Source organism: Antechinus flavipes, chromosome 3, assembly GCF_016432865.1.
Source record: "Antechinus flavipes isolate AdamAnt ecotype Samford, QLD, Australia chromosome 3, AdamAnt_v2, whole genome shotgun sequence".
Lineage (NCBI taxonomy): Eukaryota > Metazoa > Chordata > Mammalia > Dasyuromorphia > Dasyuridae > Antechinus > Antechinus flavipes.
The window spans coordinates 451,100,378-451,119,500 of record NC_067400.1 but is presented as its reverse complement, the minus strand read 5'-3'; the positions used below and the strand labels follow the sequence as shown (position 1 = coordinate 451,119,500).

At 34.9% G+C, this 19,123-nt stretch overlaps 1 protein-coding gene across 1 annotated transcript in view; it reads left to right on the top strand.

Annotated features, from left to right (window-relative positions):
• Window positions 1–310: 310 nt before the first annotated feature.
• KL (klotho) overlaps window positions 311–19,123 on the top strand; it is a 68,964-nt gene continuing 50,151 nt past the window's right edge. The window contains exon 1 of the mRNA XM_051986478.1: window positions 311–4,056. Coding sequence (XP_051842438.1) covers window positions 3,205–4,056 — 852 coding nt within the window. The 5' untranslated portion in view covers window positions 311–3,204. The remainder of the gene's footprint in view (window positions 4,057–19,123) is intronic.

The window sequence follows — 19,123 nt, the reverse complement described above, 5'->3', positions numbered from 1 at the left end:
TTAAATAGGTCTATCATTGATTCTCCAGCTTCAGCTGACTCAATACTATCATAAAGGCTTTCAGTTGGTCTATAGTAAGAGTTATTGAGGAGCAGCTAGGTAGCACACTGGATAGAATGCTGGAAGACTCATCTTCATAAATTCTTCATGAAATCAAACCTGGACTCAGACTCTAACTTTATGACCCTGGGCAAGTCACTTAACCTTATTTGCCTCAATTTCCTCATCTATAAAATGAACACGAGAAGGAAATGGCAAACCTCTTTAATATTTTTGCTAAAAAAAAAATTAAATGCGTTAAACATGGCTGAATAATAAAAAGGGGTTCTTGACTTTGTGTGTTTTGGACCTCCTTAGTTTGGTGAGGCATGTGTATACCTCATAAGAATATTTTCAACTGCAAATAAAATCAAAAGTTCTTGAAAAAAGAGGTGTGATTCCCCCCTTCCTTCCTACCCCAATTCAAATTCCTGAATCTCCTTCACAGTTTAAGAAACCCTGATTAAGAGTGAGTCAGTGTTAATAGTACAAATGAGAGGGGGCATGATTTAATACCTAAAGTGCTACATCTGAAATCAGGAAGATCTGAGTTCAAATTATTAGCCATGTGAGTAAATCATTTAATCATTCTGAGATTGTTTTCTGTTCTGCAAAGTAATACTTAGAGCACTAACAGGGTTGTGTGAATGAAATGATACCATGTTTATAAACACCCTTGTAAAGCTTAAAATGCAATCTCAGTGATTATACATTGAATGAAATAATTTGGATAATTGAAAGGTTGACTGGATTTCTGAAAATTCATTCTCACTATAGGAAAAATAACTTTAATCATATATCTTTTTGGAAGGCAAATCAGGAAAGTAAGTCATTTATAAAATATAGATTAGTATTCTCTCAAAAGATTTTTCCCTATTAAATTTACATAGTTAAGTTTTCAAAGAAATAAAAAAAAACCTATGAAACTAGGGATTATCTTTTCTATTTTATATCTAAATAAACCAAAGTTTAGTATAAACCACATTGCTCTTAAGTGTCAAAGAAAGTATTCTAATGCAAATCTCCTAATTCCACATGTAAATGTGGACAACTCAAGTAAAATCCACATTACTTGGTTGCTAATGGTTACTGAAGTAAACAAGCATAATGAAATTTAAAAGTTAAAATATATAGCAGTTGTAATTGGCACTTTAAAAATGTGATAGTCATTATAGGTGGAACTTTGATAAAAAATATATTTCTAAAAATAAAGGTTGATTATCATAAAGTCTTCAATCTTAAATTAAAAAAATTAATTTTATCTCCTGGGAACATCTAGGGGTGAAAGTTTTAATATTACCCTAAGGAGATCTGTATTTAAGCTTCTTCTATATAGCTTAATTTTTGATGAGATGTATTTCATTAGCTTTTTTTCTTTGCTATTTCTAAACTTATCTTTGGAATGTATGTTTAAATAAAATAGTAGTGTTAGATACAATCGACCCTGAAGAACAAATCACATGGAAGTTAATACAAGATCTAAGCCTTTTTTCCCATGGGACCTCTGAAGTATTCCTAATTGAAATTTAACAGGCTACAAAGAGCCAAATCATTTTAGGAAAAAAGTGAGGCTGCATTCAGTAATTATATTTTATTAAGCCCATGGAATGGTAGTCATATTATTTCATATTTACTCACAATTTCAGAATGTTATGGCCCTGGTATTCTAATCTTACAGATAATGTTGCATGCTAGCTTACCTAAATTTAATAAACATTAATTGCTGCATTTATAAATGGAAGGGAAGAAGTAGAAATAATATCATTTGTGGTATTACATTAAACCATCCAAAAATGACCATTCCATGATAATGGACTACTTTATAGTACATTATTTCAGGGATAACAATAAGTCTCGTGGTGCCACAAGTTTTTTGGATCAAGATTTCTTATTTGGTTATCTGATAAAATATAAGGGCGTTTTGTTGTTATTTTTCCCTCTCATTCTCTCTATCCCCATGAGCTTCATAACACATTGCCAGATCCGTTGTTCGCTCAAGCCTCTAGGCAGCACTGAACTCATAACTTTGTTAAGATAATTTAGCTGCTGCTCTATAAGAGAAATTTTAAGGAAAAGAGTAGAAAGGATACTAGTAACATGAAAAAAGTTAACACTGATTTGAATTTCAACCAGGCATTTTCCACAATCTTTTGGAAAAGCTAATAGGCAATGAAATGGCTTAAAACACCAAGGTAAGAAAGAAAGAAAAGGGGGGAGAAACACTGCTCACACAAAAAATGGACAGTTAAACTCTGAATCATTGAGTAGCAATAAGGCACATTTCTGTCACGATCTCATTTAGTGACTGGTAAAATGTGTGGCAAGGGGCAATGCCACTGAGAATATTTGAAAGTTATGGTCCTGAGAAATTTGTCTTCACTTTGAAAAGTCATGTATTCCATCCTTTCTTCCCCAGTCGATAAAAAAAAAATTTTTTTTCTACCCATCCATGTTTCAACGTAGTATATTTTAAGAAACAAGCTTGGGGAAAACGAGGAAGCAGGTAGTTTTGTGGGGACGCCACTTGTTTGACGATAATATTGATAAGGGAATACAGCCAAGGAGCCAGATTCACTTTCTGGGTTGTCTCCATCCTCTTTCGTGGAGAGGGAGTAAGGTTTCAGCTTAAGATCTATTTCTGTACTACAAGAAAGTTGGTCTAACTCTCACTTTCCCATATAGATGCACACACACCCCTTGTCTGATCTATGTTTACAAATGAGAGAGATTTAACTATCTTTATGTATCAGGTGCTTCTTCTCAGAGAAAAGCACAGAGCTAAAGATTAACAGGTGCTTTTTCTTTGGTGCTTTGCCGTCAATAGAAAATCCGCGTCTTTCCCGTCTCGGAGATTCTTTATATTGGTTTCCAGAGTGCCCGGCTCCCTCGGTCCTAGTTCTAAGTTGCCTCTTCCAGAACCAAATTCACCATCAAGTCCCGAGGTGGGCTGGGAGAGAAAGAGGAAGAGAAGAGCAGAGGGGAAGGCGGGGGCTCCCAGGTAATTATTGACAGATTACCCACTGAGGGAAGCAGCGGTGGGCGAGACTGGAGAAGGCGCAGAGCGCGTGGAGGGGCGGGAGGGAGGCATTAGGGCGCAGAGATAAAGGGGTCCGGACTAGGAGCTAGGGCCTCACTCGCGCGCTCCTCTGCTACCCCGCAGGTATCATGAGCCCCTATACTCCGACCAGCGCCGCCCCACTGCGGCTGCCCCTGCCTCTGCTGTGCCTGCTGTGCCTGCTGCGAGGCCGTTGTCTGCGCGCTGATCCCGGGGATGGAGCGCAGACTTGGGTTCGCTTCGCCAGCGCTCCGTCGCCCGAGGTCGCCGGCTTCCTCCATGACACCTTCCCCGACGGCTTCCTCTGGGCAGTGGGCAGTGCTGCCTACCAGACGGAGGGTGGCTGGAGACAGCATGGCAAGGGTGCCTCCATCTGGGACACCTTTACTCACCGCCCCGTTGCTTCTCCGGAGGACCTTCCTTCCCAACTCCCAGCCCAGTCCCACTCCTGGTCCTCACAGCCGTCTCTGCCGCCGGCTCCGCCCAGTCCCGCCACGGGGGACGTGGCTGGCGACAGTTACAACAATATCTTCCGCGATACCGAGGGGCTGCGTGAGCTGGGGGTCACCCACTATCGTTTCTCCATCTCGTGGGCTCGCGTGCTGCCCGGTGGTGGCGGCATGGGCGCGGGTCCCCCCAACCTCGAGGGACTGCGCTACTACAAGCGCCTGCTGGAGCGGCTGCGCGAACTCCGCGTGGAGCCCGTGGTCACCCTCTACCACTGGGACCTGCCCCAGCGCCTACAGGACATTTTCGGAGGTTGGGCCAACAGCACAGTGGCCGACCTGTTCAGGGACTATGCTGAGTTCTGCTTCCGCCACTTTGGGGACCAGGTCAAGTACTGGATCACCATAGACAACCCTTACGTGGTGGCCTGGCACGGTTATGCCACAGGGAGGCTTGCCCCTGGTGTGCGGGGCAACCGGCAGCTCGGTTATCGGGTGGCCCACAACCTGCTCCTGGTGAGTCCCGAGGGGCGGGGAAGTAGAGATGGTGTCAGTCCAAGCAAGCAAACATTGCAGAACTTGGGGAGTTGAGGGTAGGGGGTCAGGGAAAGTGAAGCGCAGGGAGAGACGTTGGGACCACAGGATCTAGAGCTGGAAGGGACTATCCGGTCCAACCACCGCCCCCCGCCCTTTTTAAAAATTTGTTTTACCAGTGGAAAAACTGAGGTCCAAAGCATGGAGATTAACCTAAGGTCACCAGTTAGTGAAAGCAAGAGAAAGGAGTTGGAAAGGGACTTCGATGTAGAAATAGGGTAAAAGAAGACCTCTGAGGCAATTTAATCTCTTTATAAATGAGAAAAGTGAAGTAAAAAAGTGATCGAGATAGCAAGAATGAGAATTGGAACAGGGTAGGAGAATAGTAGAGGTGAGTCAGAATAATAAGATCATAGAATTTAAGCTCAAATAGATATAACAGTAATAGTAGTAGGGATGATAATAATAATAACCGCTGGCTTATATATTTCGTTTGACCTTAGAGGTCAAAGCTAAGTATCCAATGGCTCATCAAGAGGTTTAAAGTGCCTTTTCCGGTAACTGTACCCTCAGGACCACCCCGAATTTGTGTATTGAGTAAGTCCTAGAGTTTGTGGAACTTTTTGGGTTTTTTTGGAAGTGTTTTTTTTTTTTTCTTAATAGTGATTAGAGAAGAAAGAGTTCACAAGACAAAAGTTTTTCAGAAGTCATACAGATAATCAATAATCTTTTTTGTAGTTGGTGGATATAGGGTGAATTAAATGCTGTCAATAAAGGCAGGATACTTTGACCTTCCCCCCCCCCAAAAAAAAATCACTCAAGCAAGTTTTTTTGGGCATACAATAAATAAAATAGTTCCAAAATGATGTCTCTGGGTCAAATTGTACTTGGAAGTATCACCTGTGGCAGAGTTGCAGAACTACTTGAATTACCATTCCAAATATCTTTGGGTTCAAAATCTCATAGGAAATCTCAAAAATAGAGTCAAAATACATATTTTGTTTTTTCTTGTACTACATTTGTTGATCCATACAGATTTATTTCTTTGCAGTATCCCCAGTTTGAAAATTTCCACAATGAATGAAATAAATCACATTAACCCATTACCTGATAAAATAAGTTTTTAACAATAAGTTGCATAAAAAATGGTGAAAAATGATAAGTAGATAATTCCCTAGTTGAACAATAGTTGGCAATAGGTTAAGCATCATATTCTCTCTTTTTAGGTAATACTTAATCTTTTAGGATAGTAGGTCTGTATTGAAAGGTTCCAGGTCTTTGAAATTATATTTTAATTAGATGCCTAGAGTTTCTACATTGTTCTTTTTTTTTTTTTACAAAAATATTTTGTTTGCATTTTACATATTTGTGAAAGTTTAGTTTTCATGCTTATGCTACATATTTCTTTTTGTTTGATTCACTCTAAACATTTACAAATTTTGACTAGATTCTAGATAAAGAACAGTGATAAAAACTTTCCCCCCCAAAAAAATTAGTTTAGAACTAAAAGTAAATGAGTTCAAAGATATAGCACTAGGATGTAATGGAGTTGAACTGATAATGTTTATAAATAACTTTATAAAGTGATACTCAGGTTTTAAATAATGGCAAAAACAGCTCCTTAAAATCTGTTCCTCATGGATGGCACTAAGCGATAGGTCAGGTTATTTATGTTCATATTTCTATTGAATTTTTTTGTATTGATGTGCCTGTTCTCTTGCCATATCACTTTAGAGAAATTATTGCATACCTTTTTGATCTCTCCATGGATCACTTTAGCCAGAGAAAGGATGACTACCTATCTCTCTGTTTCTACTTGCCTTTGGAGAAAAACCAAAAAACCCAAACTCCCAAAACCCAGTATCACAGCTTAATGAGATATCATTTAATATTATAATTAAATTATCAAATTCAGAATAGAAACAAAGATAGATACACTCTTAAGTTTTAAGGTATAAGCAATTAGTCTATGGACCACTTGGAGCATCATGCTTTGGGGAACCACAACTATAGGTAAGTATCTCAGCTGTATTTCTACTGTTTTTCATCTTTATATAATGTTATCTTCATTGAAATCACATTCCATATATAAAATAAGGGATTTTGTATGCATCATATACATAATTGTACATTCCACAATTACAATAATAAAAAAGTATTGAGTTCTTATACACACTGGTCAGTCTCCCCACTTCCACCCCATCCACCTTTTTAAAAAATTAACCTTCTTAACTGCTCATGTTTGTGAATCCTTCACATAGAAAAACAAATTACAGAGTAACAACATATACTTCATTAAAATAGTGGACTTTGAAACTAAAGAAAATTAGTAACAGATGAATACCAATTTTTGTTGATGTTGCAAATAGAATGTTAATGGTTATAAAATATTAACAATTTGAACAGAGATTGAAATTTGGCTATTTTTTTCTTAAAGACAACAAATTAATTGGCACATCTCAACTATATTGTCTATCAGTTTTTTTTTTCCTGGGAGAATTAACTTTGGCAAAATTTAAATGGAAACTTTTGTGTTACAGACAATAATTTTAAGTGACAATATAAATTATATCTATGAGGATCAATGACAGAATAATAAGTCTGACAAATATGGTGTTTTTATTTTGCTATGTAAAATCTTTCTCTTTCATGTTTAGGGATTGAATGTTATGTTCTCTGATACACATCAAAAGGATAATTGTTTTTAATTTACTCAAAAGCACAAATTTCCAGGAATACTAAACAATTAAAGGCAACATGGAAAGAAGAGATAATTTTTTTCCTAGCTATTTTGAATTATTTAGTCTTCAAAGATATCATATGTTATATGGGATAGTGAGCTAGCTTTGAACCCAAAAGCCTTAATTTAGAGAAATGGTGCTGACCTGGATTGGTAGAAGGAATTTCCTTACCCTGAGTTCCCTGTAGCAATGAAACATAGGGTCATTTCCTATCTTTTAATCTTGGATGAATTTGTTTTTATATTCTGGGCATATCTAAGTACGCCAGTCTTATTTTTGATCTTACCTTATTCAGATTATTGACATGTTTTATCTAAAACTTTCAATGGGTCCTTAAACTAATATTTTGATGGTGACTTTTAAAATTTTAACTTCATTTATTATCTTTTAATTGTTTGCTTAATGATTTGTTTCACAAGTCCATATTCTTTAAATAAATTGGTTTAGTCTTCTAGATATTATTGTCTCACATTTTCAATATCTTCTAATTCTTCACAAATTTACTAATATACTTAGAACTAGCCACCAATCTGTCAACCAAATCAAACATTGTAAATAGGATTGTTTTATTTAATATATTTGTATTTCCAGTGCCTGATACATAGTATATGCTTAATGAATACTTTTTGATTGTTGAGTGATCCAATGAAATTCAAATGAAACTTGATTCTTGGTAAGTAGAGGTTGGATTACTCATGATCACCATGAACAATAAACATTTATTTCCCATTTGAAGAGTTTCGGTAGGTGATGTGCTGTATTGGGACACAATGTATTCTTAAATACACATGGCCCATATCTTCCAAAATAAATGTTCTCCACCTTGTTTGGGTCATGGATTCCTTTGGCAACCTGGGGAAGCCTATAGACCACTTCACAAAATGTTTTAAATACATAAAATAAATATGTATATATATTTTTACAAAGGATATAAATTATATTGAAATATTGTTATCAAAATACTAAAACCAAACATGTGATATAGTAACATGTGCTTTGTTAGTGCATTAAATAACAAAGATATATTTAAAATATAGGCAAGTTGTTTTGGGGAGGGGAAAGGGGAAGGAAATTAGGAGAGTAACCCAAAATTTTTCAAAAATGAATGTTGAAAATTGACTTTTAATTTGAAAAAATAAAATACTTTAAACAAGACATTAATTAAGTTAAAAATAAATTATAGGCAAGTTAAAGTGTCTAGTACCTATAATATTTTTAAAATAGTGAAGAAAATAAATGATATTTTGATATAGTTGCAACACCTATAATATGATATGAGAATATCTGATTTCTATTGGGGACAAAGTCACAGATTCTACTAATAGTACTGTAGCATTGTAGTATAAACATAGTTGTCTATATTTATAATAGAAGAAAATTCTAAATTTCAAATAGAAGTTAATGAAACAAAGATGTTATCTTTTTTCCAACCAAGTTCATAGATCCACAATCTTTCCAAGGACCCTTAAAGAGTCTGTGGCTCTCAGATTAAGAGCCCTTAAATTAGAAGCTTAGATCATGTCTCTATACAGCCATTGTATTAGATTGTGGCAGTTAATAGAATAATTTTTACTCTGTGATTGTGAAACAATTGGTATTGATTATTATAATGACTGGAGAGAATAGATCAGACTTGTAATCTGTTTATTTTGTGAATGGAGACATTCAATCTTCACTATAGTAATTATATTAATTACCAATTGCAATTTGCTTCTTGCTTTAACCACTGTATATTATTGATTGCATTTAATTCACAGGTTTTTTTTTCTGAATTAGTTTTAGCCAATTTTCACTTTAGATTTGGAGTTTGTCATTGAAATCATATTCCATATACCTTCTTTATATAAAATAAGGAATTTTGTATGCCTCATATGCATAATTATACATTCCACAAATTACAATAATAAAAAGTAGTGAGTTCTTCTACATACTGATTAGTACTCACTTTTTTCTTTTAACTTTCTTATTATTAATAAACTTTATTATGTTTGTGAATCCTTCACACAGAAAAACAAATTACAGAGTAACAACATAGACTTCATTAAAATAGTGGACTTTTAAACCAAAGAAACTAAAGCCTTAATTTCCATGTGCCACCAGGCCACTGGATTTCATATTAAGACATTTCTCTGATTTGTATGTTATCTTCTATTTTGAAGTAAAAAAATATAGTGATGGATTTTGTCAACAGGCAACTTGGATTCAAATCCTCTCTAATATTTAGCAAGCTTAAAACAAATCACTATAGTCATTTTTAAGTGAATGCCCCAGGCAACTTTTATAAAAATAAGCATTGCAAAGGTGTAGATTGGTTGTAAGAATTTCTGTACTAAAGAGTTCCCTAACTGATGGAAACACAATTCTGGAAAGCAAAATAAAACAAAAAACAAAAAAAAAAGCTTATTTTAATATGATTTTGCAAAGTACTACTGTGCTCCCTATTCAAAAATTGGTGATATGGGAATGTGATCTCTTCTTACATCTAATTATGCCCAGTCTCTAAATCTTTCATCTAGATAATACCAAGTCCAACCTAGACTCCTGTGGAATTTGACTCTATCATTTAAATTTCAAAATCCAATTTTCATGGTTTGGTCATATCTAAATTATGTTATCATCTTTGAAAATGTACCATTACTTTGACATGATGATTCCTGGATTGGTAGGACTCACTAGGAAACCTGAATTTCTGATAATAGAGATTCTAATGTAATTCAGTATGATTGATAGCTCCTAGAGAAGCGTGATTATGAAGACTCATGGCATCTAATTAATAATTCTAGCTGGAGTTGGGATTATTAATTTGCATGGCTTGGACAGTATTGGTCAATTTTTTTTTTTTCCTACTAGAAACCTTCACGGAAACAATCATGATTTGACTTGTAAATATCCACATACCATGAAGAATGGGATTTCATGGCACTAAATTATGTGAATTTATAAAAAAAAACCACTGAAGAAGGTTTTATATTTTATTATTATTTCATTCATTACCTTTATTTTACCTAATCCTATTGCTAACTTTGCCACAGTCACTATGTTTACTTCAGTACACTGTCAGCCTACTCTTACTTAAATAAGCAACCTATGTGCTTGTCATGGTTCCCTAATGTCATGGTACTCTTTAAGAATGAATTCAAACAACATCAACAACAACAATCAGGAACAACCTAGGTGTAATGGAATTAAGCTTGGATGTGTTTCCTCTCCCTCCCCCCAACAACTTTTTATGAAACAGCAATTGTGTCCTCCATAATATTCTGTGGTAATCAAAGAGGAGCTTCCCAGACTGAGGGACTGTAGTACCTGTGGAATCTCAGTTAATCGACTTGTTTTGCTTCCAAACTTTCTTATCTTTTTTAAAAAAAATCTTGAGTAGTTTTTCAAAATGAAAAATATCCTGTAAATGCTATAGCAGTGACTTTATTTCACTTAATGGAAATTATGGTTTTTGGTCTTTTAATACATTTTATTTTTAAGTCATAAAAGAAACTTAGGAATGTGCAAGAATATGTCTGTGAAGAACAAAAAGAGAAAACAAAAATGAACTACCCAAATATATGTTGATATTGAGATACTGAGATTCCTCAGAATACTTCAATTTATAGCTTCATTCTGTTATGGCACAAAATGATTGCTAGAAGTACAGTATGTATACTTTGCCTTTGCATTTTTTATTCAAAGTATTCTTATCAAATCCATTTCTAGTATGCAACTAAAGAACTCATATAACTATAAATTGGTTCCCACTGATTGTTCCATTCCCTCCCCCCCCATAAATTTGCTATCTTATTTTTCACAGGTAAGTTAGGAGATTCACAAGCAATATTTATAGAAATGAAGTTTGCTATCAGATGTGGATTTTGCCATCTAGGTTTTCAAGGTAATAGGATTAATAATTTCAGATGATCTCACCCTTCTAGGCCTTCCAGAGGAAAGTAAGTTCCTTGAGGTGAAGGGGACCTGTTTTGGAGGATAATTATCCCAACTTCCACAGCTTGGTAAATCAGGTCTCTGAAACTCAGTTACATATCTTTTCCTCAGGGTTGTAGGGGTTATCCTGGGGGTCATACCTATGAGGTTCTTCTAGTGCTATGAGCTCAAGCTTCATTTATGTTCCAGCAATATAAATCCATTAGTATAATTTGTTAGTGTATCTCCAGAATTATCTAATCAATGAATATTTCCTTGATTTACTAAGAAGATGTAACAAGAACATTTTGTTCTTGTTACATCTTCTTAGTAAATATTCCTTTATAAAAACTAAATTGATGCTAATTGCTTATCAATTATATCAAGGAAACAAACAAACCCTCTCTAACCCCAAACCAAGGTCCACATTAATTCTTTATTATTTCCTAGGAAGAGTCAGTTAAAATTAAAAGTGGTTTCTGCCATTTATCCAAAATTCACTTCCTGAATGGATAGGCATTAAATTAAAAAAAAAAAATTTGCATGTAGGATTCTATGTCTCAGCAACTAGGTGGATTCATTTATTATCTGAGTAATGCAGGTTGCTCCTTAGGGATGAGTTAGTTTTTACCTGCAACAGCTCCAGAAGTTTCTTTCATGGACTCCCACTGCTGGACCTATGGTGACACTGAAGACCTTTAAAACATGAGGTTAAAGTCTGGTGAAATTCAGCTCAATAATCACTCACTTAAGGGCAGAAAAGAACAAACACAAAACAACTCTCCCTTCCTTGATCACCACTAGGAAAAAGAACAATTAGATTCCTTCATTGGAAGCTTTTTTATGTACACCCAGTTCCCTCTCAACAATCAGTTCTTTTTTTTTTTTTAATAACTTTTTATTGATAGAACACATGCCAGGGTAATTTTTTACAGCATTATCCCTTGCATTCACTTCTGTTCCGATTTTTCCCCTCCCTCCCTCCACCCCCTCCCCCAGATGGCAAGCAGTCCTTTACATTCAACAATCAATTCTAAGGCTTTTTCACAAAGTAAATGGACAAGAAATAACCACACATAATCTGAATTACTTGGAACTTAAAAATACTTGAGAGGATATTCCATCTTATGTCATTATGTATTCTGTGAGGAAGTAGAATCATAAAGCATTTCTGTAGGTTTGCACACTACATATACACAAAAGACGTTTTTTTTTTCCTGGCCATTCTACCAGTTGTATATCTAGCTACCTAGCAAGCTGCCTTGAATATATCAAGTGCTTTTTAAAATAGATATTTTAATATCTTTCAGATATTAAAATAGATATTATAGATAACGAAATTTTGGGAATAATAAGGACCAGATATGACTTACTGAATAGTTAGCACAGTACCTGACATGTTGCAAGTGTTTAATAATAAGTTTTTATTGAGTTTATTGGATTTATTATTGATTTATTGATTATTATTGAGTTGAATTGAGTTTAAAAAATGTTTGCCCTATTAGATTCGATAAGATCAAAATACCTGAAAGAGTCTGAATGAATCAGTAAAGATAGATGCAATAGTGGTATTTTCATGGATCACTTAGATAGAAGAAAGAACTAGATGAAATAATTCAGAAATTGGATAATAAATTTGACACAGAACATTTTATAGTAATGGTGGAGAGTTTCAGGTATCCAGACATCTTCTGGAGTGCTCCCAGTGCCAAAAGCAGAACAATTGATGATTTAACGATCTTTTTCAAAAGGTGGAGGAAACAAGTGATGTTATTATTCCTGGCCCAATTTTGGTGACAAGGAGGAATTGTTGCTGTTGTTATTTGTCTTTCTTTCTCAAAGAGCACCATGACATCAGGGAAGTGATTCCATGATGTGTGAATGAATTGCTTTTAAGTAAGAGAGAACTGTGTAAAGTAACCGGCCTCATTTTCTCATTGGGAGACATTTGCATCCAAGGTCAAGATATGTGACTAGGAGGAACTAGAGGTAGAATGAAAATTTCTTTCTCTGTCACAGTAAAGTGGAAGTATAGACAGATTCATATCTAGATTTTAGAACAGATTTCAAAGGGTAAAGATCTCAAAGAAGAGGTAGGCTCCATTGACTTAATATTTCCCAAGGGAAGTCAGTTTAAGAAGGTTATGAAGCTCAAGAAAATGATATTTTGAAGATCCAAGTAGAAATTATTACAATGAAGAAGAAATTAGTAAGGTGCCCAATGATTGATGCAGCTATAGATCAGCCAGCTCAGAGTCTCAGAAAGTCAAATATACATGAAAGGAAAGGCAAAAAACTCAGCTTGAATTTAAAATAGGAATATGAGTCAATGATGTCAATAACTATAACAAAGTGAGGCTAACAGTGAATTTCAAGGACGTTAAAATGGTCTTGTTTTCTTAAAATGGAGGCAAGAAAAAGATAAAATTCCACCACTAAACAGTCATTTTACTTCCTTTTTTTCCCTAAAAAATATGACCTTTGACTAGGGAGGATAGATAAAAAATAATTTACCAAAAATAATTGAGATGCTAAAAGCTCTTCCTGTCCTCAAGTAGTTTTAAGTTCCCAGGCACAGAGGAAGTGCATCTTAAAATACTAAAAGAATTGCCAGGTATGATATTTAATTATATTTTGAAATCTTTGAAAGATCTTGGGAAATAGGAGAGATTCCAAATGTTTACAGAAGAGTTAATGTTTCAATTTTCACTTTAAAAAGGAAATCAAATCATCATACTGGGCTGGTGAGCTTAACTTCTATTTCTGGAAAAAAATTATAACACATAATTAATGGACACTTTGTAAGAATTTTTAAGTGAAGCACTGATTACAAAAAGCTATCATGACTTTACCAGAAATAAGTGATGATAAAATAGCCTCATTTCCTGTTTTTATAGAACTGATAGATCATAAAAATTCCATAAAGAGAATTATCTTTGGATTGTAAAGAATAAGATAAATATAGATAATAGGGAGTTGATACCCAAGATAAGTAGGGTAATAGTAAGACAAAAAGCAGCAAGATGACAGGAAAAGATAATAATGAATGTTGGAGGAGATGTGGGAAAACTGGGATATTAATGCATTATTAGTAAAGTTGTGAAATGATTCGACCATTTTTGGAGAGCAATTTGGAATTATGCCCAAAGAGCTATAAAACTGCATACTCTTTGATTCAGCAGTATCTTTATTAGATCCTTATCTCTAAAGAAATCATAGAAGAGGAAAAAGAACCCATATGTGCAAAAATATTTGCAGTAATCCTTTTTTGTAGTGGCAAGGAACTAGAAATTGATTGGATGCCCCTCAGTTGGGGAATGACTGAATAAGTTATGGTATATGAATGTAATAGAATATTATTGTTCTATAAGAAATGATGAACAGGTTGATTCCAGAAAAGCCTGGAAAGACTTATGTGAACTGATGCTAAGGGAAGTGAGCAAAACCAAGAAAATATTGTACACAGTAACAATAAGATTATGTGATGATCAGCTATGATAGACTTGACTCTTTTCAACAATGAGATGATTTAAAGCAATTCCAATAGACTTTGTGTGTGTGTGTGTGTGTGTGTGTGTGTGTGTGTGTGTGTGTGTGTGTGAGGCAGTTTGGGTTAAATGACTTGCCTGGGGTCACACAGCTAGTAAATGTTAAGTGTCTGAGGATGGATTTGAACTTATGGTCCTTCTGACTTCAGAACCTATATCCCATCTAACTGCTCCTTTAATAGACTGTGATGGAAAGTTCCATTCACATTCAGAGAGAGAACCATGAAAATTATACATCAAAGCATAGTATTTTCATCTTTTTTTGTTGTTTGTGTGTTTGCTTGCTTGTCTTTTCCTTTGTCCTGCCTTTTTCCCTTTTGATTTTTTTTTTTTGCACAGCATAATGAATATGGAAATATGTTAGAAGAATTGCACATGTTTAACCTATATTGGACTACTTGTGTTGGGGAGGGAGGAGAAGGAGTGGAAAAAGAAAAATTTGGAGCACAAGGTTTTGTAAAAGTGAATGTTGAAAATTATCTTTGCATGTATTTGGAAAAATAAAATACTATTAAAATAAAACAATAACAACAACAAAATACCCAGATTCTAGCTGCCTTTTGCACTTGTTCAGCCTAGGTGAACTATATACTCAGGTATTTAAAAAATGGACAGATGTATTTTCCAAGCTACTCTATTATCTTTGAAATATTGTGGACAAGAAGGTACTCATGGGATTAAGAGAAAGACAAAGACTCAATTTTCTTTTTTCTTTCTTTCTTTTTTTTTTTTTTTGTAATAGTCTTTTTAAAAAAATATATAATAACTTTTTATTGACAGAATCCATGCCAGGGTAATTTTTTTACAACATTATCCCTCCCTCCACCCCTCCCCTAAATGGCACGCAGTCCTATATATGTTAAATATGTTGCAGTATATCCTAGATACAATATATGTTTGCAGAACCAAACAGTTCTCTTGTTGCACAGGGAGAATTGGATTCAGAAGGTAAAAATAACCCGGGAAGAAAAACAAAAATGCAAATAGTTCACATTCATTTCCCAGTGTTCTTTCTTTGGATGTAGCTGCTGCTGTCCATCATTTATCAATTGAAACTGAGTTAGGTCTCTTTGTCAAAGAAATCCACTTCCATCAGAATACATCCTCATACAATATCGTTGTTGAAATGTATAATGATCTCCTGGTTCTGCTCATTTCACTTAGCATCAGTTCATGTAAGTCTCTCCAAGCCTCTCTGTATTCATCCTGCTGGTCATTTCTTACAGAACAATAATATTCCATAACATTCATATACCACAATTTACCCAGCCATTCTCCAATTGATGGGCATCCATTCAATTTCCAGTTTCTAGCCACTACAAACAGGGCTGCCACAAACATTTTGGCACATACAGGTCCCTTTCCCTTCTTTAGTATTTCTTTGGGGGCATAATTCCAGATTGCTCTCCAGAATGGTTGGATTCGTTCACAATTCCACCAACAATGCATCAGTGTCCCAGTTTTCCCGCATCCCCTCCAACATTCATCATTATTTTTTCCTGTCATCTTAGCCAATCTGACAGGTGTATAGTGGTATCTCAGAGTTGTCTTAATTTGCATTTCTCTGATCAATAGTGATTTGGAACACTCATATGAGTGGTAATAGTTTCAATTTCATCATCTGAAAATTGTCTGTTCATATCCTTTGACCATTTATCAATTGGAGAATGGCTTGATTTCTTATAAATTTGAGTCAGTTCTCTATATATTTTGGAAATGAGGCCTTTATCAGAACCTTTAACTGCGAAGATGTTTTCCCAGTTTCTTGCTTCCCTTCTAATCTTGTTTGCATTAGTTTTGTTTGTACAAAGGCTTTTTAATTTGATATAATCAAAATTTTCTATTTTGTGATTAGTAATGGTCTCTAGTTCATCTTTGGTCACAAATTTCTTTCTCCTCCACAAGTCTGAGAGATAAACTATTCTATGTTCCTCTAATTTATTTATAATCTCATTCAAAGGTTCAATTTTCAAAAAAGGGAAGAAAATTAAGTTCTCATATGGAGACAAATGGATGTAACTTTGTTTCTGAAAACAATTCTGGAACTTATTTTTATTTTTTTTAATAGTTTTTTATTTACAAGTTATATGCATGGGTAATTTTATAGCATTGACAATTGCCAAACTTTTTGTTCCAATTTTTCCCCTCCTTCCCCCCTGGAACTTATTTTTAAATGAAATGTAAGAATGACTTCCAAACTGGAAATTTTAATGTACTGGTAGATCAAATGAATATGATAGACACAATTTACCTAGATTTAGTAAAGCATTTTGTAATGGGCTGAGGCTTGAGTTGATGCACTGAGGTCCCAAGCACATGAGGCTAAATAGTCATTGGACCATACTCTATTAATATATAAGCTTGGAGAAAAATGGCCCCCTCCTACTCTTTGTGCAAGTCCTGATGTGTTGTATAGGAAATGATGATTCTGGTGGGTGGAGGCAGGGGAGTGAAAAAGGAAGGGGAGGAGAGCTCAGCCCTCACTTGCTCTGCTACCTGGCTTCCTGTCATAGCTGCCCATATTGCTATCGCAATCCTTCTTGCCCATATTGCTATCGCAATCTTTTTTCACCTCTTCACTTGAATAAAGACTGAAGATTTTTCCCTTAACCTGAGTTCCTGACTCCGGCTGATTTTAAATACGCGATCATTACAGCATTTGACAAAGATACTTGTGCAATTCTTATGCCCAAGATGGAGAGATGTGGACTACAAGAAAGTGTATAGTTAGATGGATTTGAAAATAGACTGTATGAGTAAATGAGATTTCCAAGAGTAATTGTATAATGGAAAATTACAAGAGGTAGAAGGGTAGTGGGAAAAGATGACACAATTGACAGTGGAGCTACGAATTAGTCTAGCCAACAATTCTGGAAAGCAATTTAGAACTATATTTAAAAATTCGTGAAACTTTGATCCAGTAATACAGTTATTAAGCCTATAACCCAAAGAGATCAAAGAAAAAGAAAAATCATCTGAAAAGGGGCCATTCATCTCTACCAACTGTCAATCAGCTGCAACACACACACATACACACACACACACACACACACACACACACACACACACACACACACACACACGGGGAGGGGGGGGAGGGGGAGGGAGCAGCGAGGAAGCCAGCTTTGCTTATAGCAGCAAGTTAACAACTTGGCAAGGAAAAGGCAAGAAGGCAACATGTATTAGAAGCCAAACTGCCATTATTATCATGACCACTTTTTCTCCACAGACCATGGTGGAACTATCCCATGCCCTTGAACTCAAGAGTCTTAGGAAAAGCAAATTTTAAGTTTGCTGCTCTTAACTATTATCTTAGGAAGCCACCTTTGTGGAGATGCAGCTGGGCAACTGCTCAGGCAGTTGCTATAACCACAGAAATTGGTTCTCTATTCTGGGTCTATTGAAGACCTAGAGAAAAAAAGATCTTGCTACCCAACACTATGTGGAAATAAGGTTAAATAAGATGCACTAACATCCTGTTTTTCCACTGCACCCTGAGAATTATGGGACTGTTACATCTGACTTACAGCTAACAATTCCTATGTATATTTTCTCTCCCATTAGAATCTGAGCTCCTTGGGTGCAGGAACTGTTATATATGTTTCTGTTTGTTGCTTAGCATGATGCTTTGTGGATAAGAACCAATAAATGCTTCATTCATCTGTGTAAAATATTTATAGCATTTCTTAATTGGCAAAGGACTGGAAGTTAAGGGATTGCTCATTAATTGGGAACAGTTAAATATGTTGCTTAAATGTATTTAAGTACATTTTAATATTGTTAATACTAATTGTTAATTATTGTTAATTGATATTGTTATGTTGTAAGAAGTTAAGGAACCTTTTCAGAGAATCTTGGGAAGACTTGTATGACTGATGAAGAGTGAACTAAGCAGAGTCTGGGAGAAAAATGCATATATTAGCAACATTGTAAAGAAAAATAACTTTGAGAGACTTAAGAATTCTAATAGCCAATCACAGTACCAACCAATTGCAATGATGAAGCCTACTACCCACCTCCTAAGACAGACAAGTGATGAAATCAAGATGCATAATGAGATACACATTTTCAGCTACAATCAAGACATAGTTAATGCATTGTTGATAGAACTGTTAGTCTAAGGAATTAGTTTTGCTTGATTGTACCTATTTATTGCAGGAGGTTTTAGTTTTCCTTGGGGAAAGGAGGACTACCAATAGGATTATTATTTAAGAAGAAAGGATAATTGAAGCATTTTTTTTTTTTTTGCTCAATAGCATTTTATTTTTCCAAATGTAAAGATAGATTTCAGCATTCATTTGTCTAAGACTTTGTGTTCCAATTTCTTCTCTTTTCCTCCCCCTTCCCCAAGACAGCAAGTAATCTGATATAGATTAAATATCTGCACTTCTTTTAAACACATTTCCATGTTGTCATGTTATGCAAGAAAAATTATACCAAAAAGGGAAAAAAAACCCACGAGAAAGAGAAAAAATAAAGAGCAAAAAAGTGAAGATACTATGGAATTGAAGCATTTTTTTAAAAAATGGATAGAAAGTAATAGAAAGAAACATTGAAAACCAGAATGTCTTTGGAAGTTTCATGTTGAATTTGTTATATATTTAAAAGGAAAAGCAAGCTGCAGATAATAAATATTCATGGTTTCACTAACAATCCTCTTTTTTGTTATAATTTGAATATGGAAATGCTCATTTTATGTGACATTTGTTAAGGACAGAATAAAAATGAAATTAAAAAAAGCTGTTGCCAAGGGTGACAATGTAGACTATGGATTCTTAACCTGAGATAAGGGTCTATGAACTTGGATGGGAAAAATTACATCTTTATCCTTACTAAATTCTAAGTGAA